The sequence below is a fragment of the Exophiala mesophila genome (genome assembly GCF_000836275.1).
Source record: "Exophiala mesophila strain CBS 40295 unplaced genomic scaffold supercont1.4, whole genome shotgun sequence".
Classification (NCBI taxonomy): Eukaryota; Fungi; Ascomycota; class Eurotiomycetes; order Chaetothyriales; family Herpotrichiellaceae; genus Exophiala; species Exophiala mesophila.
Genome location: NW_015622507.1, coordinates 4,432,500 through 4,459,294, shown reverse-complemented (window position 1 = coordinate 4,459,294; position 26,795 = coordinate 4,432,500). Strand labels below are relative to the sequence as shown.

The following is a 26,795-nucleotide window of genomic DNA, read 5'->3' as shown; positions in this document are numbered from 1 at the left end:
TCGTAAGAACCAGTTTTGGGATTGATTGCTATCTGAGGTTTTAACTACATACATACAGTCCTCGAGAGGAGATTTCAACGTTCTGTCCCACCCTTGGTGTATCTCCGCCCCAGACTCATTGAGTCTGAAGCAATTAAAATAAAGGGAATTTTGGGTCAACCGGACGTTCCCCCATTCGAAGATTTCTTTCAGTCCATGATAACAACAAGCCGTCCATTCTGTATTGTATTCAATTCCACGCCCGGTTGTTGGCGATGGAGCTGCTGTACTCCACGGCCAATTCAAGGCTGTATCATCCTGGATCTCCGACCATGATACCTCTGTCCTCTCCTTGGCCAGATCAGTAGTCCAGTTCAGCACTTGCACCGGCCGCGGCCGCGGCTTGAGCTCCAGCCGCACCGCCTCCGCCGTTGCTGGGTTGTGCATCGAGGTCTTCATATGATTTGATGCTTCGTCCCTGAACAGCCTCTCTTGGGCCCATGGCGTTCATCCCGCCACCAGCTCCATCTCCCCACTTCCCACCTCCACCTCCGCCTCCTTGTGCAATCAGGGCCGCATTCATCCCGGGGACAAATCCACCCCGAATGATGCCTCCCATGTTGTTGTAGCCTCGGGCATTTCCACGCTGTTGCCGGTCATACGGACCAGAGCGGTTGCTGTAACGGCCACCTGCGCGTCGAATTGGCCCTCCGCCATGACTGCCTCCATTAAGGCCATCGCCGAAATTGCCCGCTCCTTGGACGAATGGAGCAGTGACACCGGGCATCCCCAGCATCGAATTCTGCCCAAAGTTCATCATGCCCATGCCCATGTTCTGTAAACTGAAGCCCCGCGGAGTACCGTTGTTGAGGTGATGGTTGTTTGGCAAGGGGAAATGGCCATTAGAGTTGGCGTCGGATCGTGAAGGAGCAATATGTGAAGGATCGAGAACATATCGATTCACAAGTTGGAGCTGTTCACATTAGTTTTGCCATCATCCCTTTCATTGCGGGGACCTTACATCTTTTTTCAAAGCCTCAAACCACTCCTCATGTCTCTTTTCCACGTGCTTCTTCCAAAAATGCTCCGCCTTGAACAACTTGGTGCATTCTGGGACCTTGCATCTGTATTTTGCCTCATCTTCCTGTTTGACGTATTTGGACATTTCTTCATCGAGTGCTTCTTCCACCGGTTTGCCCCCAATCTTTTTGAGATCGGCATACTCAGGTTCGAGGATTTGTAAGATCTTCTCCTCAAAGGTCTTGACCCAATTGAATGCACGGAGAAGCTGTTGGTCGTTCTTGTTGAATTTCGACCCCCTCTTCTCTTGGACTGGGCTGAGAACTGCATCGTCGTAACCATTTTCTTTTCCGTCTTTCTTCTTACCAGGAAAGTCTTCCCCAAGGGCACTTGCTCTTGCTGCTGTCTTGGCTGCAGAGCTCAAGCCCGCTCGTGGCCTCCTCAAATGACCGCCAGGGCACTTGCGGACCAGTTCGTGAACAGAGTCGGATTCAAAGACACAGAATAGGCAGAAATTGAATACTCGGCGAAGGTACTCGACCATCAAATCGAGCTTTTTCTTCACAACCAATAGTTCTTCGTCGTCGGTCTCGTCTTCATTTTCCTCGCCTTCTTCGCCTTCGTCATCAAACTTGATTTCGTCGTCGTTGTCTTCGAAATTGGCTTTCTTTGGTTTGGGCGGCGGTTGGAGGAGGCCACGGCTTCTCATCTGCTCTACCCGAGCATCGATTTTGGCAACACCTCCGGAATTCTCGTCATTGCCCAACTCGGCATCGAGTTTGTTCACAAGCCGTCTTGCGAGCTCGTAGTCCCGTTCGATACGTTCAGGAGCAGAGAAGAGATCCCAAAGAGCTTTCTTTCGAGGCGCACTTGGGGCGTTGTGCACGCCAACGTGACAAGTAAAGTCACCCTTGGTGTCATCGGTGATTGTTTTACCGTTCACCAGCTCAAGGGCTTTCTGCACAGCAGTCTTCTTTTCGACTTCTGGTTTTTCTTCACCTTCCTCGTCATCGTCTCGGCCATCGCCTCGTTCGACCTCTTGCATGGCGTCGGGATCTTCATCGGGGCCGGGATTCAGGATGATCCAGCCGATGCGATGAAACTTCTTTGCAGGGTTAGGATCACTGAGAGAGAGTGCTTTGAAGCCACCCTCATCCTCGCCGAGGTGTTCTTTGCAGAATTCCTCGATCCGGTCGCGAGCGACATTGGGGGCAAGAGTTTTGATAAGCAAGGCTGGTTCTTGAGCAGAGTCATCACGAAGATCACCACCCTTGGCTGGTACAAGATCAAGGACTCCGAGGACTTCATTGCCCCCAACCGCTTCCCCTTCCTCTTTTTCAATCATGCCGCCTGCACCATCACTGTCGCTCTTGTAGATACCTTCGAGGGTGAAGTCGTCAAACTGACCCGATTCGAAGTCTTTGACCCACTGGTCGTAGGCTGCATGACGGGAAGCCATAATGCGAGATCGGATAGGATCCCGGATTTCGGGAACATAGCGTTCTTTGAACCATTCTTCGCCTTTGTGAAGTTGGACAAATTGTCGGGCCATCTTAACCTGGAAATCTTGCTTATACTGATCATAAGCCTGCTGGATCTGTGACCTTTCCTTTTCACGGTCTTCTTTGGCCTCACGTTCGCCCTTGACTCGATCCGAAGGGCGTCTCCCACCATGTTTGGCTCTTTCTCTCTCTTCCTTTATTGAATTCTCAACCCGCCACCAATCAGCGAAGAAGCTGAAACCTGCTTGGGTATCCAAGGCGAGGGGATTTTGCAGTGGATTGGTTTGGACGAGTGGTTTGTTAACACCCTGACCTGGAACATATCGATCGATGTTGGCTGCAACTGGAGAGGGAGCTCTTCTGCGATCGTCGCGATCTCTGGTATTGGTTCGTTGGGGCTCATAGAAGTCGTCTCGACCTTCACGAACCGGTCGATCTCTTTCTGGTTGGTATCGATCTATACCTGCAGGAGAGCGGGATCTTTGTCGTGGGGGAGGTCGACGTCTGTCATTTCTCTCGTTCACTGCTTGAGTTAGCGCAACCTGGAGAGACGAGGCAGAAGAGCTACCTGGTGACCGTCTTCGGTAGGAATCGGTACGAGCATAATTGTCTTCGTCTCTTGCCCGATATCTCGGAGAGCGCTCGTTTGGAGGAGAGCCATAGGCCTCGAAAGGGTTCATCTTGACCAAGTCAACCGGCGATTACTGAGTGAGGGCTTGACTCAATGGGCCATATGATGGCCAAGGATCTTGGTCGGTAAGGAAAAGACCATGTAGTGGCGTGGTGGGAGATCTCAACTGAGAGATGAGGGAGCTAAAAACAACCATGATGAGAGTTAGACTTGGGTTAAAGATGATCAAACGCGAGCGGATGACGAAGATGATGAGAGTAGAAAGGGCGCGAGGACAAAGAGTAAGTAAGAAGAATCGCGCAATAAGGGACCGCGATGAGGCCCAAGAAAAGCAGGTGAAGAAAGATATATAAAGTGATAGGATGGTGGAAGAGGATCGCAGGCAGGCGGATGGATGAGGACTGTTTTGTAGTAGCTAACAGGGAGTTGCAGGAGATGTCCAGCACTCGAGAGAACGAGATGGCAAAAAGAGGAGGGTAGATGACTGTAAACGTCGAGGTGAAGAACCTACAAGATGATGGATGGAAGAGGAAATTGCTACTCTGATGGCTCAGAAGTAGCAGAAATCGAGTGTACTGTGATGAGCGAAGGAGGAATCGCAGACTGCGGAGGGCTGAAGTGAGGCTCAAGATGGCTTGTCGCCTTGTCGCCAATGACTTTCGACGCGGCTAGATGGCTAACTGCAATGAGTGGACTGGTTGTGACTGCCGTGATTGGCCACCACGCAACCCCAGAGAATTGCGGTCGGAGTACGGGAATACTTTGAGCCGAGTTGAGGCAGTGGCACAATACTACGGTGGAGTAAACATGCCAGTTATGACATTCACGTGATATGTAGTTCTACAGCTGTTGACATTCTGGTTCTTGTGATGAATATCTGTATATACATGTGGTTCTTGACCTGTGTCTCAATTAATGACTGTCACGAAACTAATCTCCTAATGTAAACATGGCAGTGAGGACTGCTGAGTAGAAATCCAGGTCGAAAGGGAGACCCAGCCCATGACGGTGTGTTCTGTCTCAATCATGGCGACTCCCCTATACAACACGGCATGCAGAGAGGCGTGAATGCTTTTGCCAGGGTTGAACCTTAGAATCATGTATTGCAATGATCCATGATGCCTAGACATGCGCTGACACCCCTAACACCAATTAACACCCTGCTCAAAGATCCTTCTTCTCAACCTCTTCCTGTGTATCTTCATTGCCTTTAATAGTCCAGCCATTCAAATGTCCAGTCCCCGCTGTCAGATAAGTGGCAAATCCTAGCCATGCAAGGTAGGGCACGAGAATGGCAGAGGAGACCTTGTCAACTTTGGCCCAGATGTATGAGAGATACCCCACTGTTCCAGTCAGGGCAACAATGTCCAACATGGCCTCGATGGGTCGACCCATGCCGAAGAATAGAGGCATCCAAATGACATTCAACCCTAGTTGGAGTGTATACAACGTAGCCCCTCTTCTGGTGTTTTCCACTACCTGCGGACTGAGACTGCTCATTCCTGTAGTCCACGCTCTATGGGCAGCATACCCCATCAGCAGATAGAGAGTCGTCCAGGCAGGGGCAAACACCCATGGAGGAGGTCTGAAAGGAGGCTGTTTCAAAGCCATGTACTGTTCTTGTGTCGACCGAAACGTTCCTCGCTCCTTAGCGGCCGCGTCAGAGAATCGTTTGGGTCTGATCGTCCTTCCTGGCTGCGATACCAAGCCAGATCCCAACCCTAGGCCGAGAGGAAGGAGGATGGAGATGGGTGCATTGGAGAAGATGGAGGCTGGGAGGGTCAGCCCTGGCACATAGGCCATGGTGTTCCTTTCGAAAGGGATGTGGTAGTGCAGGGAGAAATGTTGAGCGTAGCTGATTGAAATTGACTGAGTGCGGGGAGACGGGGCTGTGAAGTGGCTCTAGAGGGGTCTGCAGCTATGAGCTCACAGCGAAAGATAGCTTGGTAAACAGCATGAGAGAAAGGCAAGGAGTGACGTGGATTGTGAAAGCGGGATACAATGCTGAAGATAGGAAGTATGAAGCATGAAGTTCCCGATAGGAATGTCGATCAACCACGTCAAGGCATCAACCCGCGTAGATGGTCGTGTGGAGTTGCGGACCCCGCAGATCTTACAGATCTTACCCATGAGATCAGACGGCCACCCGTCTCATCCCACGAACAAATATTCAGTAGGTAGCCGTATCAAGGATTAGAGCACTTTATGAAACTCCAGACATGTTGGTGTGGTCATGGTGGCTTTGACGTTTACGCGACCATTTTCACAATTGCCCTGTGCCATTCCTTGGACAAATGTCAAATATCTTATCTTGAACCCGATGCACATTTGCTGAGATTTATCCGCTAAGGAATATTGAGGGTAGGGTTGTACTAATCATTACACTATCACTATTTACTTGGGTGGCAGGGAGATATTTCATTAATGGGTGTGATGGAGTCCTCATATATGTAAAATATGCACTTTCGTTAAAAGAACTTTGCCGTATATTAAAAACGGCCAAGTGCAAAGATCTTTCCGCACTATCGCCATTTAATGATCGGTCATCGTCGACGACTTCACACCTTGTATCACCAAAAGTCTGCGCCGAACAATCTCTTGCTAATGCCTAAAGGTGCTTCAAATCAACGGTTCGCTCCTTTTGAATGTTCTCGACGACTTAAACGACAGCAGAGGCGGTCAAGTTAGTAAAGCCTCAATTATGCTTGTTTGCAATGAATCCATCACGACAAGAGGTCTTCCAGAGAGTATGTTACAACCCCACAACCCATTAAAGAGTATAATGTACTGACATATATGTCAGCTTCGCACACCTTGCGTCGAACTCAGTTCGGTCGCTCTCAGGTTCAAAGCCGGTCAAGTCTCGCAGAAAGCACTACTTCTTTCCCTTGAACCTGCCCACGACGTGCTGAAAGACACTGGCCAACAAAACCTGCTCGATGAGAAATTGGCGGAATACGCATTTTTCCCTCTCACTCACATCTTCAACCAATCCCGTCAGTTGTCATCTCAGGTACTACAAGTCGCTGTACAATGTGTGCAAATCTTGGTATCCCAAGGCTGGAAAGACAGGCTGAGTCCAGAATTGGGCAGGCAATTGCTCTTACTCATGTGTCTCATGGTTGGCTCGCCTTCATCTCAACATTCAATTACAGATGAACTGAAGTCATCCGTGTTCAATTGCATTGCCACAATATTGCATCAACTTTCCCAATCAAAATCGAACTTCCTTGACGATGTCGCGCCTAAAAGCATTGTGGATCAATTGGTCTATCAGATTCTGGAGGACATGACAACCTCTGAATCGGAGCCAGTGCAGCTTGCCACAGCACATGCTCTCTCAGAGCTTCAAATCGCCGTTCACAATCCGATCTTATTAGCGAGCCTGCTTCCGCGCACCATATCTTCGCTGGTCAAGGTTCTACGGCCCAGCACGCAAGCCCGCCGCTCTCAGAAAGTTTTTGGATCATATCTAAACCTCATGGCTCTAGTCATCAAACAGGTTCTAGATGACTCGGTTGTTTTACCCAAGCATGAGGGTCAGGATCTTCATTCAACTCCTGCTACAGCACCTGAACAGAAGGTCCTTGATCAGGCATGGCTGAAAGCAACTGCTCCACAGGTCGACATGGCATTGACACAAGTCACCAAATTGAGACATCACAATGGGCCAGGCGTCACAGAAGGCCTTGTGGAGCTCTGTTTGGTGGTTATCGAGAATTGCCCAAACTCCTTGTCCATATCGTTGCCTTTGATGGTCGAGACTTTGATCGTCCTCTGTCGCTCTCCGGCCGGTGACAAGGCCCAGGCTGCTCTCGATCATCTGTTGATAGCCCAGCCGGACCTTATTGATATCATGAAGGCGAAGTTTCTGACTTGGTCACAGGCACTCCCACGGGTCATGCTGGGCAATGATGACAGACCCAAACAGCAGATGCTTGGAATGGTCGCGACCTCATACGTGGCATTGGCCGCAAGCCTCACCACCACAGCTGATGTTACCAAACAAATTGCATCAGTACTCGTCGACAGTGTGTCAGCTGCGGTTGAGTCTGGCACTTCTCAAAGAAAATTAATCAACGAGGCCCCCTCAAACTCGTTCAGTGAATTGATGAAGCGATCCGCGTCTACGAAATTGGAATTTGATCAAATTCTACTGGACCATCAAAGTCAACGAGATTCAGCGCTTGAGCTGAGGTCGTTGATCTCATTGATTCGATCATCAGCAAGCAGTCACAAAATCATTCAAAGCCTTGTCGAACACGCAAGAGACTCAAATACCACCCGACAGCTCGCAGCCACTTGGCTCGCACTAGAATTTTTGGAACCCTCTAATGAGGAATACTTTGACGTTGGTGATTTCCTCGACGTCAGCGAGGCGGATGTTGGTCCCTCAGATTCCCGGCCCTTCTTGATTTCAGATCTGTACGCCTTCAATATATCGTACTTGTTGCAACATGCGGAAATGCCAGAGCTGCCTAGTCCTGACTGGCGTCAGGTTGCATTCTCGATGGAGTGTCTCATCCTTCAGGCGGCCCAACTTGGGCGTTCCTATCGCCCAGAACTGATGGAGACGCTTTATCCATTACTCACACTTTTCAGCAGCGGGAATGCAAAACTCCAAAGCCATGCGGTCACTGCACTTGACCTGCTCTCCCGTGCATGTGAGTATGACAATGCCACCGAGATGCTTATTGACAATGTGGACTACTTGATCAACGCCATTGCTTTACGCCTCAACACCTTCGATGTCTCTGAAGACGGCATTCAGGTCCTCTGCATGATGGTCCAATTATGCGGAGCACGACTTCTTCCATATCTCGATGATCTCATTGGTAGTATCTTTGGTGCGCTCGACAACTACCACGGATACCCTCAGCTGGTGGAGCGTCTATTCTCCACGCTGTCAACAGTTGTGGACGAGAGCGCAAAAGCACCCGCATTGTTGGCAATAGAAGCGAAGCAAAACGACTCCAGCTCCAACTTCCACTCGCCAGGAGCCTCGGCTGTGAAAGACATCGTTGCAGATCTCCAGACTCGTAGTAGCCGTAATGCAAGAACAGACGCCGAACATGAGGAAATTAGCGCAACACCTCAGCGTCCATGGAAGCCAACTGAAGAGGCGCACCGATCCGCAGACGACAAGGCCTCTGAAGACGAGCCGATGATCAATAATGAGGACGGGGATGCCAAAGCAGGAGATTTGTCAACCGCACATCGACTGCTTATCCGGATTGCAGAATCTACAGTGTCGCACATGTCATCACCTTCACCTAAGGTGAGACTGACGATACTGGATCTCCTCCGCACGATATGTCCAATCCTTTCTGTTCATGAAAATTCTTTTCTGCCTCTGGTCAACAAGATCTGGCCTGCCATCGAAGACCGTCTCCTGGAGCAGAAGCGAGAGGGTTCACGAGAGCTACCCTACAACACTCAGGCTGCCATTGACACGATTGGCATCGTCTGCGAAAATGCGGGCCACTTCATGTCCTCTCGAATAGAAGAGATATTCTCGGATTTGGAAAGCCTATTTACCAGCTTATGGACAACAGTGAAATTGCGCAAAAGTAGTCACAAACTGACCAACTCAAGGCCTCATGGCGGGGCTGTTGGCGGCGCAGAAGGAGGGCTTGCATTGGTGTCCATGCCAACATTGTCAGATGACAAAGTTACTCCAACCACATTGCCACCAACCAGAACATCAGAAGGGCAGATACTGGAGGCAGTTGTGAAACTGCTGGTCACAATTTTGTCGCATGTGCGACTTTCCGAGGACAATGCCGACAGAATCCTAGACATGTTGGCGCCAGTGATGGCTACCGATCGCTCAGGAATGGTGCGGAATGCATTGGTCATGTACAACGATGACTTTGTCTGGCTGTTTGACCAAAGCACAAGTAAAAGTTGAGCAGCGCAAAAGGCAAGCAACATACCCTGGAGTTCATCTGCTGTTGGAGAATTGCCAGTAAAGTCAAGCGACATCCACTACTCGACTATAGTGTAATTGTATTATACCTACGCCTGGTTGATATTGGCCCTATATGTGTAGCGGCCAGACATGATATCGACTTTGGATTGTGGATTACGCCTTATATTATGGGGAAAAAGCCTTGTGGCCTATGGGACACCCTGGACGTCCAGACAACAACCGCTTGGACCCTTGAGCCCTGTGGCCCCTCGGCCCCTCAGCCCCTCGGCCCTCCAGGCGCTAAGCTGCATAATGGCTTTGCGCCCAGGGACTTGAGGGCCTAGGGGCCATACGGCTGCGGACTTAAGTCAGGCTGTAGCCGCGGTGGTTGATATAGACTGGCTGGACTATCACTGCGTGATGACGTTTTCGACCTCTCCTTGGGAATCTCGTCCAACTCGTCCAATTTCATCCAAAGACTCTGCGTCTCGTTTCCCAACAGATCACATTTGCGACTTATCAACCAGAGGGAATGTCGGACTTTGCATCATTGACACATAAGTTCCGGGCCAACCTAGACAGCGCTGCGACCACCCACAAGGTCAATAAACGAAACCGACAGCCACTTTCATGCGTGCCTTGCAGGGCAAAGAAACTCAAGTGTGACCGAGGACATCCCTGTGAAACATGTGTCAAAAAAGGCGATGCTGCCCATTGCACCTACGGGCGAGCCGCTGCTCCTGGGCCTCGACATGATCTCATGGATGCCAGTTCAAACAATAAAATTCAGGAGCGCCTTCGCCATCTGGAGGAATTGGTTTTGCAGATGGTCGAGAAAACCCCCGAGGAATCCATCGATGGCCCGAGCACAGCTTCAGAGACTTCTCGAGAGAGCACAGTCGGGTCCGACGACACAGGCTCTGGCCAGAACGGTCACTTGGAGTATGGATCTTCCGAGGCTAGGTACATGGGCTCAACGCACTGGTCTGCCATCCTCGAAAACATCCAAGAAATGAAGACCTCTCTGGGGACGGAGCCGAATTCGAACAATGGCCTCGAGGAGTTGCAAGATCGTGATGCCGAAGGATCCGAGTCACTGTTCGGCAGAGTCGGCTCACTGTCTCTGGACCAAATCATATCGCAGTCGCTGCCACCTCGAGATCAAGTGGATGGACTGCTACTCTTCTACTTTGAGAGTCGATATCTCGTCCAATTCTACATCCACTATCCTGAATTCCAGCGTGCGTACGAAGAATTCTGGCGAGATCCATCCAGTGCAGATCCCCTATGGGTATCCCAACTATTCTCGATATGCTGCATGGCGGCCACATTGCGCGAAGTGGTGAACTCGGAGCCTCCGCCCGTGGATGGTCAACTCCGACCTCGAGTCCTATACGAGAACGCAGCATGCCAGTGCTTAAGGCTGGGTGGCTTCGTCAAACCTAAGAAATATGCGGTCGAGGCTATGATGCTCTTCTGCTGGTGCCGGTATCTATCGACGATGGATCCATTGCAGGAGGTAGGGACCCTTTTCGCCATTATCATCCGTTTAGCTTACCGCAGTGGCTATCACCGGGACTCGTCGCATTTTCCCCACATCAGCGTCTTTGAAGGGGAGATGCGTCGACGAACTTGGGCCGCGTGCCGCCAATTTGACTTGATGTTGTCCTTTCAAATGGGACTTCCAACGTATATAGCGGTGGATAGTTGCGACACACAAAGCCCCCGAAATCTCCTCGAGTCGGATCTGAATCGAGATACGAAAGAGCTACCTCCCTCACGACCAGAGACCGAAAGGACAGCAGGTTTGTATTTTGTCGTCAAGACTAGACTCGTCTTGGCTTTTGCCAAATCCTGCGCCCATGCACTCTCCTTTGCCAATCGTTCTCGAGACGAAGTCATGGACCTGGACGCCAACATTCGACGAACTTACGACACAGTCCCGGAGATGTTGCAGGTCAGATCCATCAAGGACTCACGATGCGACCCTAGTTACCTCATCATGTCTCGTCTTAACTGCCAGTTCTTATTCCAAAAGTCCCTTCTTGTGCTTCATCGAAAATACATGACACAAGGCAATTACCCGGAATCTACCAAGGCTTGTGTCGAGGCAGCAACCACGATTGTCAACTATATGATTGAACTTCGTCAAGAATTCCAACCTGGCGGTAACCTCGAAGGAGATGGATGGATGGTGACGAGTTTTGTCCTCAACGATTTCCACCTCGCCACCATGGTCTTGTTTCTTTCCATATCCATGTGGAAGAAAGCCAATCCCCACAGACACGTATCGCAAGATCCCGAAACCAGTGCTCGAATTCAACTCGTCATTTCAGCCTTTGAAGTCTGTCAGGAGTTTGCGCCCATCTGTATTGAGGCGAAGCGTGTCACTGAAGCACTGGCCGTGGCACTGGGTCGACCCATCGACCGAGAATATCTAGCCAGTGGATGGCGTCCAAGCAGATTGGGTTATCCTGCCGCGAAATCGCGGCGAATTCCAGCTTCGAAAGATCCTGATGTCTCTCCTAATGGAAATCCAATATTCCGTCCTCCTGGTTCTGAGTTGAACCTCGAACCCTTGTCACTCACATCACAACCACAACCACAGCCCAGTCTCCATCAGACCAATAACAACACTGGCCCCGGACCAGTACCAGCACCAGCACCAGCAACTTCTTCCATGTCCATGATTCCAAACCACGAAGCCAACTACGGTCGTACACATCAAGGCAATTCAATAGCAGGGCCCTTGTCGAGTAACATGCTCGCCATGCAGACAGGTAATCAATACGCTCCTCCTCCTCCTCCTTCAGCTCCACCACCGCCACCACCACCACCACCACAACAACAATACGAAATGATACAGAATCTTTCTCTGCCTACATTCGAAACATTCGCCGGCTTCAACCTTGACTGGCCTGCCGATGGCGGCAACAATAACAACAACAATATCAACCCAGGATTCATAGCCCCACCCGATCTCAACCCAACAACCCACCAACAAAGTGACAACAATCATATAGTCGACCCCAATAACAATAACTGGACATCACTCGGCGCTGACATGACATGGGAATATCTCGATCAGTGGTTAACATTCGCTGAACTGGATAGAGGGCCTGCACATATGTCGGGGAATGATGATGGGTATCACCAGCAGCAGCATCATCAGCACCAGCAGCAGCAGTCTACGGATTATCATGACCCGAATTCAATGCTTGTCAATGCAAATACGAGTCAGAAACAAAATCATGGAAATGGAGGAGGTTTTGCTGCTGCAGCTGCTGCTCCCGCAGCTGGAAATGATTGGACGACTAATCCTTTCGCATATCCGGCGTTTGATAGGGCGGATCCCCGGGTACGACAGATGGGAATGCAAGGGAGGCAATAGGATCCTATGACAGATGAAATGATCGGGAGATAGCTTAGGGCAGAAGATCTGATATCGAATTTCAATCCTTCTACACCGGATATATAGCCATTTGCTTATGATACCTTTCGCTCCACGCCATGCCATGCCCATGTCCTTGCCCGACTTCTCCTCTCGACGCCATGATACCTTGCGTAGCTACCTTAAGTATCCAAACCGTGTTCAATGAAATACCAGTCTCACACTATGCCGCGCCCGCCGGAGATGACACGATCTCCATCACCCCTCCCATAACTTAATACCTCTCTATTCCCCAGTATAGCACACAGTACCATCCTTTCCTCCTTTTCCATTCCCTACCATAAAAAACTCCTTTGATCGTTTCATACAAGCCGCAAAAAACACATGGTCAAGGCTTTTGTCCTGGTACTAAGCTTTTCTTGGCCGGATCTTTCTTTCGTGAATCTGCATCTCGTTGCTTCCAAGCTCGTCGAATGTCCTCGGCGTCGGCTAGTAGGTCTTCTTCAGTGACGTGGTCGTAGATGGACTGAATGACGCTGTCGTAGGTGGTGAAATGATTAGCTTCGGTCTTGTCGTCGCGGAAGCGATGAAAGCGCCATCGACGATCGCCAACAGGAGGTCCACCCGCGCCGTTCGTGGGGTTAGCAGTGCCGTTGTGGTGCATGGTGTCTGCCTGTGTGATAGACTCTTGGAAACACTCGACTATGGAGTCTTGGATTCGTCGACCCGAGGATTTCCATTCTTCCCATTCGGACGGTTCTACATGTAGATCATCCACGTAGGCGTACTTGTCGCCACCGTGGTTAATATACAAGCCGAATCGCGCAGGGAATGCATGGTAATCCGGTGGTCGCGATTGGTCTGGGTCGTCCGGGTTCGGTTCGTACAGTGACCAGTCGATGTGGAGGAGGAAATCAACCGTGTTGTCGGAAGGGGGTTTCCACTTAAGTATGTGCTCGTCGGTGCCAGACTTGTAAGGAGAATTCTTGCAGGTGAAAATTAGACCGTCATTGCCGTGCAGAAGTTTGACGCGGGGAATGATATCTTTGAACATTTTTTCTAGGCCATAGCTGAATTCGGTGGACTTGTCTTCGACTACAAAGGCGCGATCAACCTGAGGATTGGCTTTGAAGAAAGTCTTGTATGGCTCGAGGACGTGAGATTTGAAGTAGGCGAGGCGTTTGTCTAAGGGTCGGTTCATGAGCGACTTGTTGTCAAGAACCAGACAGTCGAAGACGAGGTATTTTATGACAGACGGCCGATCTGGGTAGCGATCTTCGACCAGTTCGCCGTCGAGAATGGTACCAGTGTGGAAGTGCTGCATGGTTTTGTCCTCATGGTGGGGGAAGTGTAAACCAGGAACGTAATAGTAGTCGTTCTTGCGATCGATGAGGTAATGTATACCCCTTCCTGCATCTTCACTCAGGTACATGAGGTAGCGGAGGCCATCAGTCTTTTCACAGACATAATAGTCCTGGTTCTTGAGTTCGGCGAGATGTTTGGCCGCAAAGGAAACGGGTTGGGCGCCTGGAAAAGAACGGTTGTTACGTCCCAGGAGAGCGGCGACTTCATTCTGGAACTCGGCTTGGAGTTGTGGACCGGCCCAGACTCCGCCAACTCGAGCGATGAGGGAGGAGGGATCGATTTGAGGCTCGCGGGTATGGTGCGCCATGACGCGAATGTGGAAGATGGAGGGTTTAGCAGTGAGGCTGCAGATGTGAGCAAGGAGGCATCATGATAAAGAAGTGCAGATGGACTCTGAGGGGTTGACGCTTTGGTGAATGAAATGGTTATGAGAAACAAATGATGAACGGGACACACGCTGATATCAAGAAGTGTTGTTGAAGTGTGTTTGAATGTGGTTTAGGTCGCAGATGTGTTGAAGAGTAGCAAGATAGATGATATACAGAGTACAGTGGGTGTTCAGTTGCAGGAGTCAAAGACTCAAGGCTGAGGACGAGGCTCTGGTGGCAGACTTGGCAGATGACTAAGCCATAGCCTCGTCGTGGACTCGTGGTTGGTAGTTGAAGATGAGATGGCTCGATCCCACTGTGGTTGTCTATCCTAACAACTTGGAGACAGTGGTGTAGATATATACATGGACAGATGAGCTGGGAAGATTGAGTTATATATCATTCTACAGCAAAGGCGAGCTAATGAGTCAGTTAATTCGTGGGGACATATGTCTATAGTATAGGTGGATGTTGTCCAACCGGTCCCTACAACCCCGCGTCTGGCTTGCATCATTAGTTAAGATCAAGTGCCTAAGGGAATCTAAATTAGGGCCGAGGGGGCCACCAAGCCAACCACCCATGCCTAAAATGACATACTTTTGGGGTTACGACATCCCCCCAAGCCTCGGTTCCCCGCGTCTCTCTGGCTGCGCCTTCGCCATCGGTGGATGTGATGGGATGACTGATCTGGACCTCGTGACCAAATCCAACGTGTGATGGATTTTTTGCTGACTTCTTCGACATGTAAAACCCTCACAACAACTCTCCTACAACCATCATAACGTGGTACAGCATGGCTTCATCATCGCAAGTCAAACCTGCCGTCGGTATTCTATCGATTGGTGACATGGGCCTTGGTGTGGCTCGACTCCTCAAACATCATGACTATATCGTCTACACCGTCGCCCAGGGCAGAAGGTAACCTCACGAATCCACTGCGATAACGAAAACTGACACGACTGTACCAAGCAAACATACCTTGAATCGAATCAAAGATGCCCAGATTACTGCCTTGGCCAATGATGACGACCTAGTTGCTCACTCCGACATCATCATTGCCATCGTCCCACCACGAGACGCCATTGCAACCGCAAGAAGAATCCGTGAAGCTTGTCGGTCACATGATGCCATTCAGCAACGAAGTGAACGCAAAGGAACCGCCACTCTTGGTCAGGCTCCCAGTTTAACCTATATCGACTTGAACGCCATCTCGCCTCAAAGCGCCAAATCCATTGCCAGGCTCTTCAGTCGAGATGCGTCCCCTCCGCCAGCCCGGAGGCTGTCTCTCTCCAGGACCTTTTCTTTCCGCAAAAACTCGGAACCCGAACTGGAACCCGTCAATGTCAACTTTCTCGATGGTGGCATCATAGGAGGGCCACCGTCGATGAAGCATGACAAATCGTGGAAGAAGCCATCTGTGGTGCTTGCAGGTCCCAAGATCGACACTCTTCTCACCGAATCATTCCTCTCCCTTTTGAATGTCAAGATTGTCGGTGATACCATTGGTCCAGCTTCAGCTCTCAAAGCTTGCTTTGCTTCTCTCACCAAAGGCTTGACCGCTCTGTCAGTTCTGTCATACACCACCGCCCGCACTGCTGGAGTTCTCCCCCACCTCCAGGAACATCTGGCTGAGTATAGTCCGCACACCTTAGCCCTGGTCAACTTTGGTCTACCAGGGATGCCTCCCAAAGCCTATCGATGGGTGGATGAGATGCGACAAATCGGGGAAACTTTTAGTGAGGAAGGAGGCTTCAGTCATGGGGTGGGAGGTGGGCAGATTTACGATGGGATTGCTGATGTGTACAAGTTCATCGCAGACAACACGGCACTCGGGGAAGAGAGAGTGGAAAAGCGCAAACGAGGAACAACTGCAGAAGATGTGGCAGAGTGTATGATGGAAGGGATTGCGAAGAAGAAGGGAAAGATTACAGATGACAAGAGTATGGATGAAGCGTGGAGGGGGAGGTGGTCATGATTTGGGGGAGATGTGTATTCGTTCTTGGATAACACTCTTTGCATTGAAGCATTTAGTCCGGATAAATTGACCTGCGTTAAGGTACTTAGTGAGAGTGAACAGCCATTGCAGCCGTTAGCCCTGAGAGAATGACTAGACAGATCTTTTGTCTCTGAGATTTCCTCCAAATCGAGGCAGGGTCTGGTCAACATCGAGCATGACGACAGGAAAGCCTGGTAACTTTATGCTCGGTCCTTTAGATGAATGATAATACTCAATCTCCAAGCTTGCTCTGTCGCTGCTCGGTTGATCGGTCTCCTCCAACGCGACAAGACCTTCGAACGCTCCATTTGAGCTAATACCGTCTCTTGTAACATCATTCTGACCCCATTGTTTATCAAACGGTAGATGCAGGGCCGAATAGGTCTTCCAATTAATCGGTGTTTCTGGAGGCGCAAGCCCGGTGATGGCGTTGAACTCTCTGGAGTTCAAAATCTGAATATTGAGTATCTTGGAGCTTCCCACATCCCATAGCTGTGGGTCACACTTATCGGCGTAGATATTCTGGACGATGTTGCCCCCTGCCCCTATTCCCAAAGCAACCCTGTTTGGTTGTTGTACAATAAGTTCAAGTGTATGCTTAATTCGCCCTCGGGGATCGTAATCTGTTGAAATCCAATATTAGTCCTGACTCAGTGCTGCAAGATGAATATTAAATGCAAGAAAGGATGTGTTGTCGAGAAATCCTACCATCACTTAGCCGATTGCCATTCCACGTCAGAATCTGGATGTGGGGAAATATTCCAATATTCTTGAAAATTTCCTGCTTCAGATCACCGATATTGTTCACGTATCCGTCGTACACTATTGTCGAACCTAGCATGACTGTCACAGTCGGTGCTCCACCACCCGCGAGACCGAGAATAAGATGGAGGGTCGACTCCTGCATGAGCAGCGCGAATTAAACTTAGGTCTCATGAATGGGAATTGGTCTCTTACCTTTTGGATATTGTAATGATCTATCGTGCGCTCTAGTATAACATTAGTCTCCGGATAATATAGAAGTTGGGCGCAATACCGTCTTCCAACATTTTCCCAGCAAAAACCAACCGTTGTTGGTCTGGCGGTATACCTTCTCTACCCTGGATTTTTGCTTTGACCGCGCTGATAGTGTCGCTCCATATGACTGAGAGCGTTATAGTTTTTCCAGTCAAGTCTGGATAAAAATTTCAATGCCATCGACGAGTGCGAAGACGGGCAGAGAGTAGACTTGACCAGAATGGGTCTCCCCGAAGATTTTGTGATCAACACCCAAGGACTTATAACTTGAGGACACAAGTCGAAATCCCTTAGTTGATAACCCAGTCTGGGTCTCAATCATTCTTCGCAAATCAGCAATGGTGCTATGTTCCGACATTTCAAGAAGAAGAGGCTTCTTTGTGCTGTGAAAAAGTCGATCCGCTCCGTTTAGGAAGTCAACATGGCAGACATATTGTCGGTCTTGACTTGGCGACATCTGAATATGTTAGTAGTCAAGAGCAACAACAAAAATCCGATTCCATTGACTGATCATTGTCTCCTAAAGAGAGGATTCTGGTAGAAGCACTTACAAGAACCATATCGAGGCTCGGAATGTTGCCATTCTTCGTGCCTTCTTTCTTCGCCCGCCCTCGCTCTCGCAGGAATTTAAATTCGTCCTCGGTAGCGGCGGGTTCTGTGAGGAAAGTTATATGCTCCCAGCTGGTTACCAGAAGCTGGATGGCCGGATTGTTGGCGACCAAGTTCGATATGTGGAGAAGGCTGTTTGTCGCTTGAAATGTTTCTCGGGCAACAGCCAAGACCTCAGAATACTCGATATCAAGAAGGACCTGAAGCAGACATCATTAGGAGCTTTGCGAGATGCAGATGGCCAATACAAACCTTGAAAGATACGCTAGGCGTGGCTAAATCCATGTCTTGAATGTGCAAAATCTTCTCATCTGACAAGCTCCAGAAGGTATCTAGCTCGACGATGTCCGATAGCTCAAGACCACCAGGGGCTTCTGTTAAAAGATCACGAACGACCTTCGTGCGGGAGTGTTTTCGCGTCTCTGCTAGATTTTTGATATTGATGACGTCGCCCTCGGACAAGCTGAGCTGCTCTGGTGTCTTCAACACATCATAAGACAGTGCACTATTCGTGGTAGGTTGATATGACTCCACGGGTTCGCCGTGTCGGATTGGACAAGCGTCTCTTATACTCCCAGCAAACATCTGTTCGATTTGGAACTGAGGTATGATTTGCAGCTGAATCCCCCCGACCTCATCCTTGCCAGTCAGCTGCCATTCAATTGTCTGCCCTTCTCTTTTCGGAGTCTCAGTGTCATCTGATCTTGTCTTGGGGTTCCCAAATGACGAAGTTCTATGCTGCTGTTTCGGCAGCGGTGTCATCTTTGTGGCAACGAACTGTTTAACTATACCTGGGCTCACTGCTATCCCGTCAAGGCGCCTTTGTTCAGGAAGTATGATGTAGTCTTGCTTATCCGATGTTATGGACTCGCTAGAGTGGAGTCTAGAGACAAAGCTCTGACCAGAAATCCCGTTCACTCCGCCTAAAAAGGGGCGGATAGCAAATTTCTCATTGACTTTACACTCGAAGGACATCCACATAGCTTCCATTTCTGTAGAAACTGCATGTTAGCCTAGATAACGAGACGTGGAAGACATGTCAGTAATCTAATTGTTACACACCATACATAGGGAGGAAAAGCCCTCCTTTGGCGGCCACCCCTGGAGGAAGTTGATCTCTGTATGGCTGCGTGTTCAACAACGGGAAAGTTCCTAATCCTATGGGAGGCTTATGATTTTTTTCGTTTGCTTCAACCCGGACTGTTCGCATGAAGTATATCTGGAGGCTTGGTATATTCTCTCTTCCAACAGAGACCGAGTGTGAAAACCCGGTGTGAGACTGCATCCAATCAGGGTACCGTTGTATTTTAGCTTTAATGGGATCTGGGAAAGACCTGCTGAAGAACGAGGCAATTGACTGTTTCACATTAATTTTTAAGCCATCTGACGGCTTATAGCAGGAGCGGCCGGCTGTGACTTGTACAGGTAAGGTGAAAACGTCTTTCCAAATGTGTAGAATGGGTGAAGAGCGTTCAGGGAACTTGAAGGCTTTGGATAAGTGCAGCTCTGACAAAAGTTGGACGCATATCAGTATGAGATCAATCACTCTGTATGGAGTCTGAGTGATTAGCCTACCCGGTACATCTTTCTGTATGAGGCTCCCCAGGTCATCCAATGTAGTGGTTCCAGGAACACGGATGGTCTTCGAATGTTCGCTCCAACCTCTCTCGACTGGCGATAGCTTTGGTCGGAGCCCATTGACGCGGATCGTGATCAGATCGTCCCCACCTATGACATCTGTTAATACGATGGGTGTATTATCATCCTGGCTCTCATGATGGTCCTCTGGGGAAGCCTGGGCTCCAGGTAGGATCGGAGCGCTTCCGCTAGAGGGCAAACCAGGTTTTGGGATCGTGATATCGGGCGTTGCTGGCACTGCTGGCGCAGATACGGTCTGGAGTGAATGTGTTAGTAGCTCCGCCACAAGTTGTCGCAGTTCAGGCTTTACAGAAGATGGACTTCTTTTCATGGCGGCGGGCGAACCCTTGATACCACCGGGGGCACCTTGCATCTTTTCTGTTAGCCTATCTATCTGAACGGATTTGCCTAGTATATGACACTCAGCAACGTAAATAGCTGGAGGAGGGGGTAGTTCCTTGATTACATACCTAATGGCGACAACATGCTCTGACCAGACGCGATAGCTTTGATCGAGCCTTCCACGAGAACATATGTCTGGTCTGTTGAAAAGGCGTATCGGCAGATGCTCCGATGGCTAGCGTTGACAGGGAAGACCATCTCATTTGGCAATCCTAATCGAGCAGATTCTTCTGGTACAACCTAGCACAGCATCAGATAGCTCTCGTGATGTGAACTTTTTGGAATGTCTGACTGAGAAAGGACTTCACCAACCAGAATATTTAACGGACGTTCAACTTGTAGCTCAATGAATGACATAATGCTCAGTCCAGTAGAGCGGGGCAAAAATTGCTTTGAGATATTGATGAGAGCTTGTGAGCGAGTATCCAAGACTTTGACAAGATCAGTTCTGACTAGCTGTGTTCCAGACATGATTTCGACCATAGTCCTGAGCATGGATGTCCAGCCAACAATATCCGAGCCCCGATGAGGTGTTCCTAGAAATATTATCCCCGCCGTTGAGGCGACAATGTCGCCATAGTAATGACTGTTCTCATGTGAAAGAATGAGCGCCTTTTAATGTTAGTATTGCAAACAATCAACATGACGGGATCGGAAAGACCTTTTTGACGACTACTCCTCCAAGACTGTGGGCTACAAAGATGAGAGGTCTGGCTTTGGTCTTCGCACTGTGTCAGTTCTCACACAAGCCCAAGCATTGTCTGTTAAACACCTCGTACCTTCTGAGTTTGCCTGAGCATCCATATTCGGTTCAGCAAATCGAGGGCGAAGTCCTCAATCCCAGCCTTAGACCGACTGAGGAGCAGGCTTGAGTCGTATCCGAAAGTCATGATTCGTGCATTCGGCATGGCTTCGGGCAGGAAGTCTTCAAGCCAGAGCCTTCCAGTCTCGACATCTTTCCAGGTCCCTCTGGCCTTCCCATTTAGTCCGTGAACGGCGATGATGCTGCAAGGTTAGAGGAAACAGAGCTTCGATAGACCAGAACAGGGTCTTACTCCACTGAAGATTCCTGCGTATTGCTTGGAAGCTCCGGAGGTGGGTGTAAGATAAATAATCCATGTGAATAGGACGCTGGAGAGGGTCTGTCAGGTGCGTGCCCGACTCCAGTGATTGATGCCGTGTCCGCATGAGGTGTCGCATTAACAGGCAGAGTATCCGGACTTTGCTCGTTTTTGGCTGATCTGCGTTTTGACAACAATCCTCGAAAGAGCTTCATTTTCAACGTAGATCTTGCACTACTATGGCCTTATTGATGGCTATCGGCAAGAGCAATCGAATTTCGACGTCGAAAATGGAAGAAGTCCATCTGGGGGGGGGGGGGGGGTAGTACTCGATCGACAGCGAGCTGAACACGAGCTGAACAGCACACAAGTGGGGGCGACTTCACGTGGCGCGGTTCAATCAGGAAAATCGAACGCAGGCGTAGCGGGATAGCTTACACATATCCCAGCTCAAGGCCCTTTTCTTGCTCCAGCCATCGCGCTAATGCAGGGAGTCCTGGATGGCAGACAAGAATACGGGCCATCGGTAAGGCTGAATTCATCCAACAAAGATGTTCATGTTCTGATAAGTGATTTCAGTGAATCAAACCACAACTGAACTTTGCCCAACGTATAACATATGATGACCTAAGGCGGCATGGTTGACCTTGCTTTCTGGAAGATCGTCAAAGACGAGGTTTGAAGGTTAAGCGTTCAAACTTTGGAAGCGCGTGAGCTACACCACGCCCACGAATACAGGCTGCAGGCTGAATACGAGATCTCGTAAACGGTGCCATGATTTCTCAACGTCCCGTTGAGTGGTCCACTCATCTACCTACTTTCTGGGAGAGAGTGCCCTGGGAGAGAAGTGCTATATGGAGGGTGCCCGGGAGAGAGTGCCCTGGGAGAGAAGTGCTATATGGAGGGTGCCCTAGAAAGAGTATATAGGAGTGATTTCTAGACCTCTGTAGGCGATCCAGCATTAGTCGCTCTGCTACTCGCTACGTATATTTTATCAAGATATCAAAATTGACAAGGCTGCGCAAGGCTGAGACTCAAGACCAATGATGTCATGATGCAGAGAGGAAATGAGATGAGATCCTCACGCATCCACCAAGATTCCTTCAAGATGCTTGTCACCCTGTCACCCTGTCACCCTGTGATCCTCCAGTACCTCCGCTGCATCCATAAACAATCCCTTCTCCTGCGGGTCAATGCACCCCCAACTTCAGGGCCCTGCCCAAATGCGATTCGCTTCCTCCTGATCCTTTCATCCCTTTGTTCTTTATCCCTCGCAACCATGCCTATGACCTAATTCAACGTTCCTCATCATGTGCTAATCATCAAAAGCCTTGTTGACAACGATGCTTGCCAGTGCTCCTGTCAATCCTCCTCCATCATGCCCATCACGACTGTTGGCGTAGGAGCTGCCGTCACTCCAACTGTTGTCAAGACTTATATTGCTCATGTATGTCACTTGTCCAACCCTGTACCACCTTGTCTAACTCCAGCGCAGTATGCTAACCGCAAGCCCCGCCATGAAAAACCCACTGCACACATTTCTTATGATGAAGGCCTCCACCTGATCCGCTCCTTTCTCCAATATGCCTCGCATCATACAGTCGAAGACCTGCAATCATTTACCGCTCAATGGGTCCCCAATCCGTCTTGGGTCCGCACCGAGAACGTCGCAATTCCCACGGAATATATAACAAAGGCAGCCGACATCCTTGTACAGCAACTCGGCAAAACAGGTGTTCATGAGGTCGGTGGCACCAAGTGGTGGCAATGGAGGCTCAAAGATGCCCCCCTCAAGGCTGAATGGGTCGAGATGAAAGCCCATTATAATGAACAGAAGAAAAAAGGCGGCAAAAGCAGACGGGTCATAATGTACATCCATGGTGGCGCCTACTTCTTTGGCAGCGTCGATGAACATCGATATCAACTTCAACGCCACGCACGGAAACTCAAAGCACGTGTCTTTGCCCCGAGATATCGCCTGGCCCCCCAGTTTCCCTTTCCCTGCGGACTTCACGACTGTCTTGCCGCTTATCTCTATCTGCTCAGCATCCATGATCCTACCGAAATCATTTTCACCGGGGATTCGGCTGGTGGTGGTATGGTGGTATCAATTCTATGTATGCTTCGAGATAGGGGCCTGCCGCTCCCCGCTGGTGCCATTTTGATCTCCCCTTGGGTTGACTTGACACATTCATTCCCAAGTCTCGTCGAAGCCAATGATTTCGACTACATTCCCCCTCACGGTTTCATGCAGAAACCTTCCCTGTCATGGCCTCCCCCAACAAATGATGAGCGTCAGGCCATTCTCAACGCAGCCAAGGGAACGCAAGCCAAAACCAGGACCAAGTCTGCTGGCTCAGGCGAACCACCACCCGAGTCTTCAGGAGATCAAAGCGGTATACCATTTCCTGATTCGGCCTCTCCTGAGATAGACGGAGACAAAAGAGATGGCACAGGCCCTCAATTCCCATTGACCGTCGAGATCGATGGCCAGCATGTAACAATAAACGATCAGATCCAGATGTACACCACTAATCAGCTACTTGCACATCCTTTGGTATCGCCAGTGCTGCAACCATCTCTTGGTGGTCTACCACCTTTATTGATCTTGACCGGCGGAGGAGAAGTCCTCCGCGACGAACAAATATATCTTGCGCACAAAGCAGCAAATCCTACCAGATACCCATTAGGTCCGGCTTATCGGCAGACATACGATCCTGACGATCACGTCCTCCACAAGTACCGTCCTACTCCTGTGCAGTTACAAGTGTGGGAAGACCTATGTCATGTTGCTCCGACCCTTTCGTTCACCCGTCCTGCCAAATACATGTACAGATCTGTCGCGCAGTTTGGAGCTTGGGCGTTGGCCAGAGCTCAGAGACGCGCCATCGAGATTGTCGACGACGACAATATCTCCATCATCTCGTCGCGTTCGGTGAGCGAGGATGACGAAGCAGGCGCACGTGACTCATCAAACGATAGCCTAGCCAGACAAAAGCTTGATCCGGCTAAATCAACAGGAAACGTTGGACGAGCTGGTGATGCAATCCCGAATTTTGAGAACAACATGATCAGGCAGCGTATCGACAGATATGGCAGAGTCTATCCTCTTGCGGAGCCTTCAGACTTGCCAGCATTGCGAATGAACCCAGACGATGTCGGTACTGTTAAACCAGGACCAGTTCGAAACTGGTTGGCTGCAAAAATGACCTGGGATTCAAAATACGCCAGCGCAAGAACGAAGGTCCAAAGGGAAAGGATCCGAGCTTTTGTCAACGGAGAGATCCGGCCTTTCGACAAGAACGAGCATCCTCCACCAAGTGCTCTCGCTGGAAGACGAACAGACCAAGATCTTTATGTTCGCAAGAAACGAAAGAGCTACGGACTTGCTATGTGGAGTATGTGGGGAAGCAAACATGACGAAGCGACTCTGAAAAGAGAAGAAGAAGCTGTGGAGCAGGAAAAAGACCAGCCGTCGACTATTGCGACGCTTGACGCTCCGTCTGAGAATACTACCGGTCTTCTCGACGGCCAGCACGACATTGCTTTGCCTTCGACCCCCTACAGTCCTGATCGAAGTCGCCAAAGTAGATCTCGTGGTCGTGGCCGCAGCACAAGCAATAGAAACAGAGCTGCTAGCAGCTCCAAGTCTATGCCTGGAGGTCGCCGACGGACTATTTCAGTCACTGATACTGGCCAGACATTAGGGCTTGCCCCTTCGTCCCCGTGTCACGAAGCTCCGATTGAAGAAAATAGAGAGTCGCAAGCTGAGCTGGCCACCTCCAGCGCGAAACCTGGCGCAGTTGTCCCACCTATGATTGTCACAGATGCACCAGCAGAGCCATCCCCAGTCTCACCAGATCCGTCCCTCCTCTCCGCTGGATTTATTCCTAGATTCAAAACAGCATCGCACCTCCGCGATGACTCGGCAGGCACACATGTTCTGTCGGACACGGCCAGCGTGATGACGGGTCGTAGTGCGGTTGTGCCAGATGATGCGTCAACTCGAGCCGTCTTTTCTGTGCCTGGTGTCATTTCTGCGGACAATCAAGTGGAGACAGGGACGTCTAGCGAGGTTACAGCAGATTCAGTCAGACCCGGCAGTCCATTGGCCATGGAAACTAAAAGTGTGTTATCAGAGGACTTTGATGAAAGCAGCCACGGCCGTCCTGGGAAGCATACCGGCAATGACACTCCACGAAGTCAAATGAGTCTAGAAAGATTGCGTGGGCATCAGCAGGACGAAGGAATGGGGAGACTATCACCCCTCCGCAGCCCCAGCACGACTGCGGTAATGAAGATGGAAGGAGTTGTTGGTATTGTTGATGATGAGGGTCAAGACGTCGAAAATGATGATGTCGAGACGCCAAAAGCGGTTTCCGACTCTAATATCGGTATCTTGAATCAGATACCAGGTGGAAGTAGTGGAACAGACACACAAGAGAGGCCGACTTTGTACGAGCGCAGTGACAGCGAGTTCCAAACGGCCATGGAGAAGCTATAATTTGACAAAGCGTGGTTTCGAACAAATTGGACTGGTGGAACAGGTGGACTTGGGTATACATTATATTGGATGTACATTATTGGGCTACGGCAGGTGTGGGAAGGGGGAAGGAAATGTACAATAGGGGATGATGGTTGTATTTTGTTGAGACATTACCATACGTATCAACAAAGGATATCACTTTTATCAAGGACGTTGTTAAGTGGATGCTTCAATGATCTCAGATACCTATTCAGTTTTGACGTGCACATCTGTACAGATATAGTATTTACCACAACGCGCGAGACCATGTTCTGGAACTAAAGACTAAATTCCAGCCTATTCCCAGCATAATCTCTCGCAAAGAATCGCTGGGGATACTCGATGCCTTTGGCGCCTAGGAGGAGACAGATAAGTGGGTGGGTCAGACAAGATGTTGTGAACAAGGAAGACAAAGAAGAGTCAAACGCTTGACTTGAAACATACCGGAATCTTCTTGTCCTGGTGCATCAGCTGCAGAAGGAGCACCGGGTCCGCCGGCGACATAGTGATCGTGGATTCGTTTTCGAAGCTATGAGGGAGAGGAGTTAGTTGAAAAGAGACGAGACGTTGAAACACCTTCTCCTCTGTATATATAGATCTCTCTCCCCAGTCCATCCCATCCAAAGGATACCCTTTCATAATCACATTGGACTTACCTTCAATAATTCCTCTCCACTCCCGACTTTAAAACATGGATGTCTTCTCGTTCCAGTCCAAGCCTTATCCTCACCGGTTTCACCCTTTGGCAAATTATCCTCTAATTCCTTGACATCGCCAAACGCAATGTGGACTTGTTGACCGCTATCACCGATGTCGAACCAAGCCAGTGAATCACGTTGGAGATGTGGAACTGGTCGTGGTGTCAATCCTAATGTCGTGCCGTAGAATTCATTGGCTTGGGCCAAGGTTCCAGCGGGGACGGTGAGGTTTACATGTGCGATGGAGAGGACGGACATTGTGATAGAGTGTGATATAATATAATTGATATAACGGTATATGGGGTGGACAAATGAATATAATGGAGCGAGTGGATGGATGGATGGATGGATAGGTGGATGGATAGGTGGATGGATAGGTGGATGGATAGGTGGATGGATAGGTGGGTTGATGACTCAAAAAGTTGTCGACACCCACTCAACACCAAATCGTCTGAATATATTCAAATTTCTTTGACCATTTACCCCGTCCCTCATCGGTGGTCGCCACTTCGGCGTGGTGCCGGTCATCCCCTCTCGCTTTTCAAGAGTCCATTAATCGTAAGCTAATATATCAAACTTCCCCGCTTTGCCGCTGGAGTTTTAACCGGAGCGCATATTTATACACCGGATCTCTGACCAAGGGTTTCTCACCACACGTTGTAAAATACAACTTCAACAACAG

General features: G+C 49.8%; 9 protein-coding genes across 10 annotated transcripts; 4 read left to right on the top strand and 5 right to left on the bottom strand.

Annotated features, from left to right (window-relative positions):
* On the bottom strand, nucleotides 1-3,759 carry PV10_06643. Of its 2 annotated transcripts, XM_016371465.1 has the most exons (4): nucleotides 3,644-3,759; nucleotides 3,070-3,314; nucleotides 1,001-3,024; nucleotides 1-952 (listed from the first exon to the last, which is right to left on the bottom strand). In XM_016371465.1, the coding sequence occupies exons 2-4, from the start codon at nucleotides 3,179-3,181 to the stop codon at nucleotides 341-343; spliced, it is 2,748 nt and encodes a 915-aa protein (XP_016223758.1). In that variant the 5' UTR covers nucleotides 3,182-3,314; nucleotides 3,644-3,759; the 3' UTR covers nucleotides 1-340. The 2 variants fall into 2 exon arrangements, with proteins under 2 accessions (XP_016223758.1, XP_016223757.1); XM_016371464.1 differs by having other exon boundaries at nucleotides 3,070-3,759.
* Nucleotides 3,760-3,975: 216 nt separating this feature from the next.
* On the bottom strand, nucleotides 3,976-5,177 carry PV10_06642 (uncharacterized protein). Its single transcript, XM_016371463.1, has one exon. It carries the CDS (start codon nucleotides 4,933-4,935, stop codon nucleotides 4,297-4,299), a length of 639 nt encoding a protein of 212 aa, XP_016223756.1. The 5' UTR covers nucleotides 4,936-5,177; the 3' UTR covers nucleotides 3,976-4,296.
* Nucleotides 5,178-5,720: 543 nt separating this feature from the next.
* On the top strand, nucleotides 5,721-9,176 carry PV10_06641 (uncharacterized protein). The gene is made up of 2 exons (XM_016371462.1): nucleotides 5,721-5,879; nucleotides 5,936-9,176. Exons 1-2 carry the CDS (start codon nucleotides 5,847-5,849, stop codon nucleotides 9,041-9,043), a joined length of 3,141 nt encoding a protein of 1,046 aa, XP_016223755.1. The 5' UTR covers nucleotides 5,721-5,846; the 3' UTR covers nucleotides 9,044-9,176.
* Nucleotides 9,177-9,199: 23 nt separating this feature from the next.
* Nucleotides 9,200-12,449, top strand: PV10_06640 (uncharacterized protein). Its single transcript, XM_016371461.1, has one exon. It carries the CDS (start codon nucleotides 9,576-9,578, stop codon nucleotides 12,432-12,434), a length of 2,859 nt encoding a protein of 952 aa, XP_016223754.1. The 5' UTR covers nucleotides 9,200-9,575; the 3' UTR covers nucleotides 12,435-12,449.
* Nucleotides 12,450-12,472: 23 nt separating this feature from the next.
* On the bottom strand, nucleotides 12,473-14,360 carry PV10_06639 (uncharacterized protein). The gene has a single exon (XM_016371460.1). The coding sequence runs from the start codon at nucleotides 14,104-14,106 to the stop codon at nucleotides 12,823-12,825; it is 1,284 nt and encodes a 427-aa protein (XP_016223753.1). The 5' UTR covers nucleotides 14,107-14,360; the 3' UTR covers nucleotides 12,473-12,822.
* Nucleotides 14,361-14,899: 539 nt separating this feature from the next.
* PV10_06638 (uncharacterized protein) lies at nucleotides 14,900-16,371 on the top strand. Its single transcript, XM_016371459.1, has 2 exons — nucleotides 14,900-15,085; nucleotides 15,137-16,371. Exons 1-2 carry the CDS (start codon nucleotides 14,961-14,963, stop codon nucleotides 16,140-16,142), a joined length of 1,131 nt encoding a protein of 376 aa, XP_016223752.1. The 5' UTR covers nucleotides 14,900-14,960; the 3' UTR covers nucleotides 16,143-16,371.
* PV10_06637 (polyubiquitin) lies at nucleotides 16,275-21,105 on the bottom strand (the record flags this gene model as incomplete). Its single annotated transcript, XM_016371458.1, has 13 exons — nucleotides 16,275-16,786; nucleotides 16,872-17,064; nucleotides 17,121-17,152; nucleotides 17,200-17,337; nucleotides 17,397-17,637; nucleotides 17,732-17,989; nucleotides 18,042-18,781; nucleotides 18,852-19,373; nucleotides 19,898-20,069; nucleotides 20,142-20,441; nucleotides 20,491-20,550; nucleotides 20,609-20,834; nucleotides 20,885-21,105. The coding sequence occupies 13 exons, from the start codon at nucleotides 21,103-21,105 to the stop codon at nucleotides 16,275-16,277; spliced, it is 3,615 nt and encodes a 1,204-aa protein (XP_016223751.1).
* A 904-nt stretch (nucleotides 21,106-22,009) lies between these two features.
* On the top strand, nucleotides 22,010-25,636 carry PV10_06636 (uncharacterized protein). The gene is made up of 2 exons (XM_016371457.1): nucleotides 22,010-22,337; nucleotides 22,386-25,636. Exons 1-2 carry the CDS (start codon nucleotides 22,269-22,271, stop codon nucleotides 25,392-25,394), a joined length of 3,078 nt encoding a protein of 1,025 aa, XP_016223750.1. The 5' UTR covers nucleotides 22,010-22,268; the 3' UTR covers nucleotides 25,395-25,636.
* On the bottom strand, nucleotides 25,520-26,514 carry PV10_06635 (uncharacterized protein). Its single transcript, XM_016371456.1, has 3 exons — nucleotides 26,072-26,514; nucleotides 25,860-25,944; nucleotides 25,520-25,770 (listed from the first exon to the last, which is right to left on the bottom strand). Exons 1-3 carry the CDS (start codon nucleotides 26,369-26,371, stop codon nucleotides 25,694-25,696), a joined length of 462 nt encoding a protein of 153 aa, XP_016223749.1. The 5' UTR covers nucleotides 26,372-26,514; the 3' UTR covers nucleotides 25,520-25,693.
* Between the last annotated feature and the right edge of the window lie 281 nt (nucleotides 26,515-26,795).

Coding starts and splice junctions, on each gene's coding strand:
- PV10_06643 (XM_016371464.1), bottom strand. CDS start 3,181: ATGAACCCTTTCGAGGCCTATGGCTCTCCTCCAAACGAGCGCTCTCCG. Junction 3,025..3,069: donor CTACCGAAGACGGTCACCAG/GTAGCTCTTCTG, acceptor TAACTCAAGCAG/TGAACGAGAGAAATGACAGA. Junction 953..1,000: donor TTGAGGCTTTGAAAAAAGAT/GTAAGGTCCCCG, acceptor TAATGTGAACAG/CTCCAACTTGTGAATCGATA.
- PV10_06642 (XM_016371463.1), bottom strand. CDS start 4,935: ATGGCCTATGTGCCAGGGCTGACCCTCCCAGCCTCCATCTTCTCCAAT.
- PV10_06641 (XM_016371462.1), top strand. CDS start 5,847: ATGAATCCATCACGACAAGAGGTCTTCCAGAGA. Junction 5,880..5,935: donor GACAAGAGGTCTTCCAGAGA/GTATGTTACAAC, acceptor CATATATGTCAG/CTTCGCACACCTTGCGTCGA.
- PV10_06640 (XM_016371461.1), top strand. CDS start 9,576: ATGTCGGACTTTGCATCATTGACACATAAGTTCCGGGCCAACCTAGAC.
- PV10_06639 (XM_016371460.1), bottom strand. CDS start 14,106: ATGGCGCACCATACCCGCGAGCCTCAAATCGATCCCTCCTCCCTCATC.
- PV10_06638 (XM_016371459.1), top strand. CDS start 14,961: ATGGCTTCATCATCGCAAGTCAAACCTGCCGTCGGTATTCTATCGATT. Junction 15,086..15,136: donor ACCGTCGCCCAGGGCAGAAG/GTAACCTCACGA, acceptor GACTGTACCAAG/CAAACATACCTTGAATCGAA.
- PV10_06636 (XM_016371457.1), top strand. CDS start 22,269: ATGCCCATCACGACTGTTGGCGTAGGAGCTGCCGTCACTCCAACTGTT. Junction 22,338..22,385: donor TCAAGACTTATATTGCTCAT/GTATGTCACTTG, acceptor ACTCCAGCGCAG/TATGCTAACCGCAAGCCCCG.
- PV10_06635 (XM_016371456.1), bottom strand. CDS start 26,371: ATGTCCGTCCTCTCCATCGCACATGTAAACCTCACCGTCCCCGCTGGA. Junction 25,945..26,071: donor GTGGAGAGGAATTATTGAAG/GTAAGTCCAATG, acceptor TCTCCCTCATAG/CTTCGAAAACGAATCCACGA. Junction 25,771..25,859: donor ACCAGGACAAGAAGATTCCG/GTATGTTTCAAG, acceptor GTCTCCTCCTAG/GCGCCAAAGGCATCGAGTAT.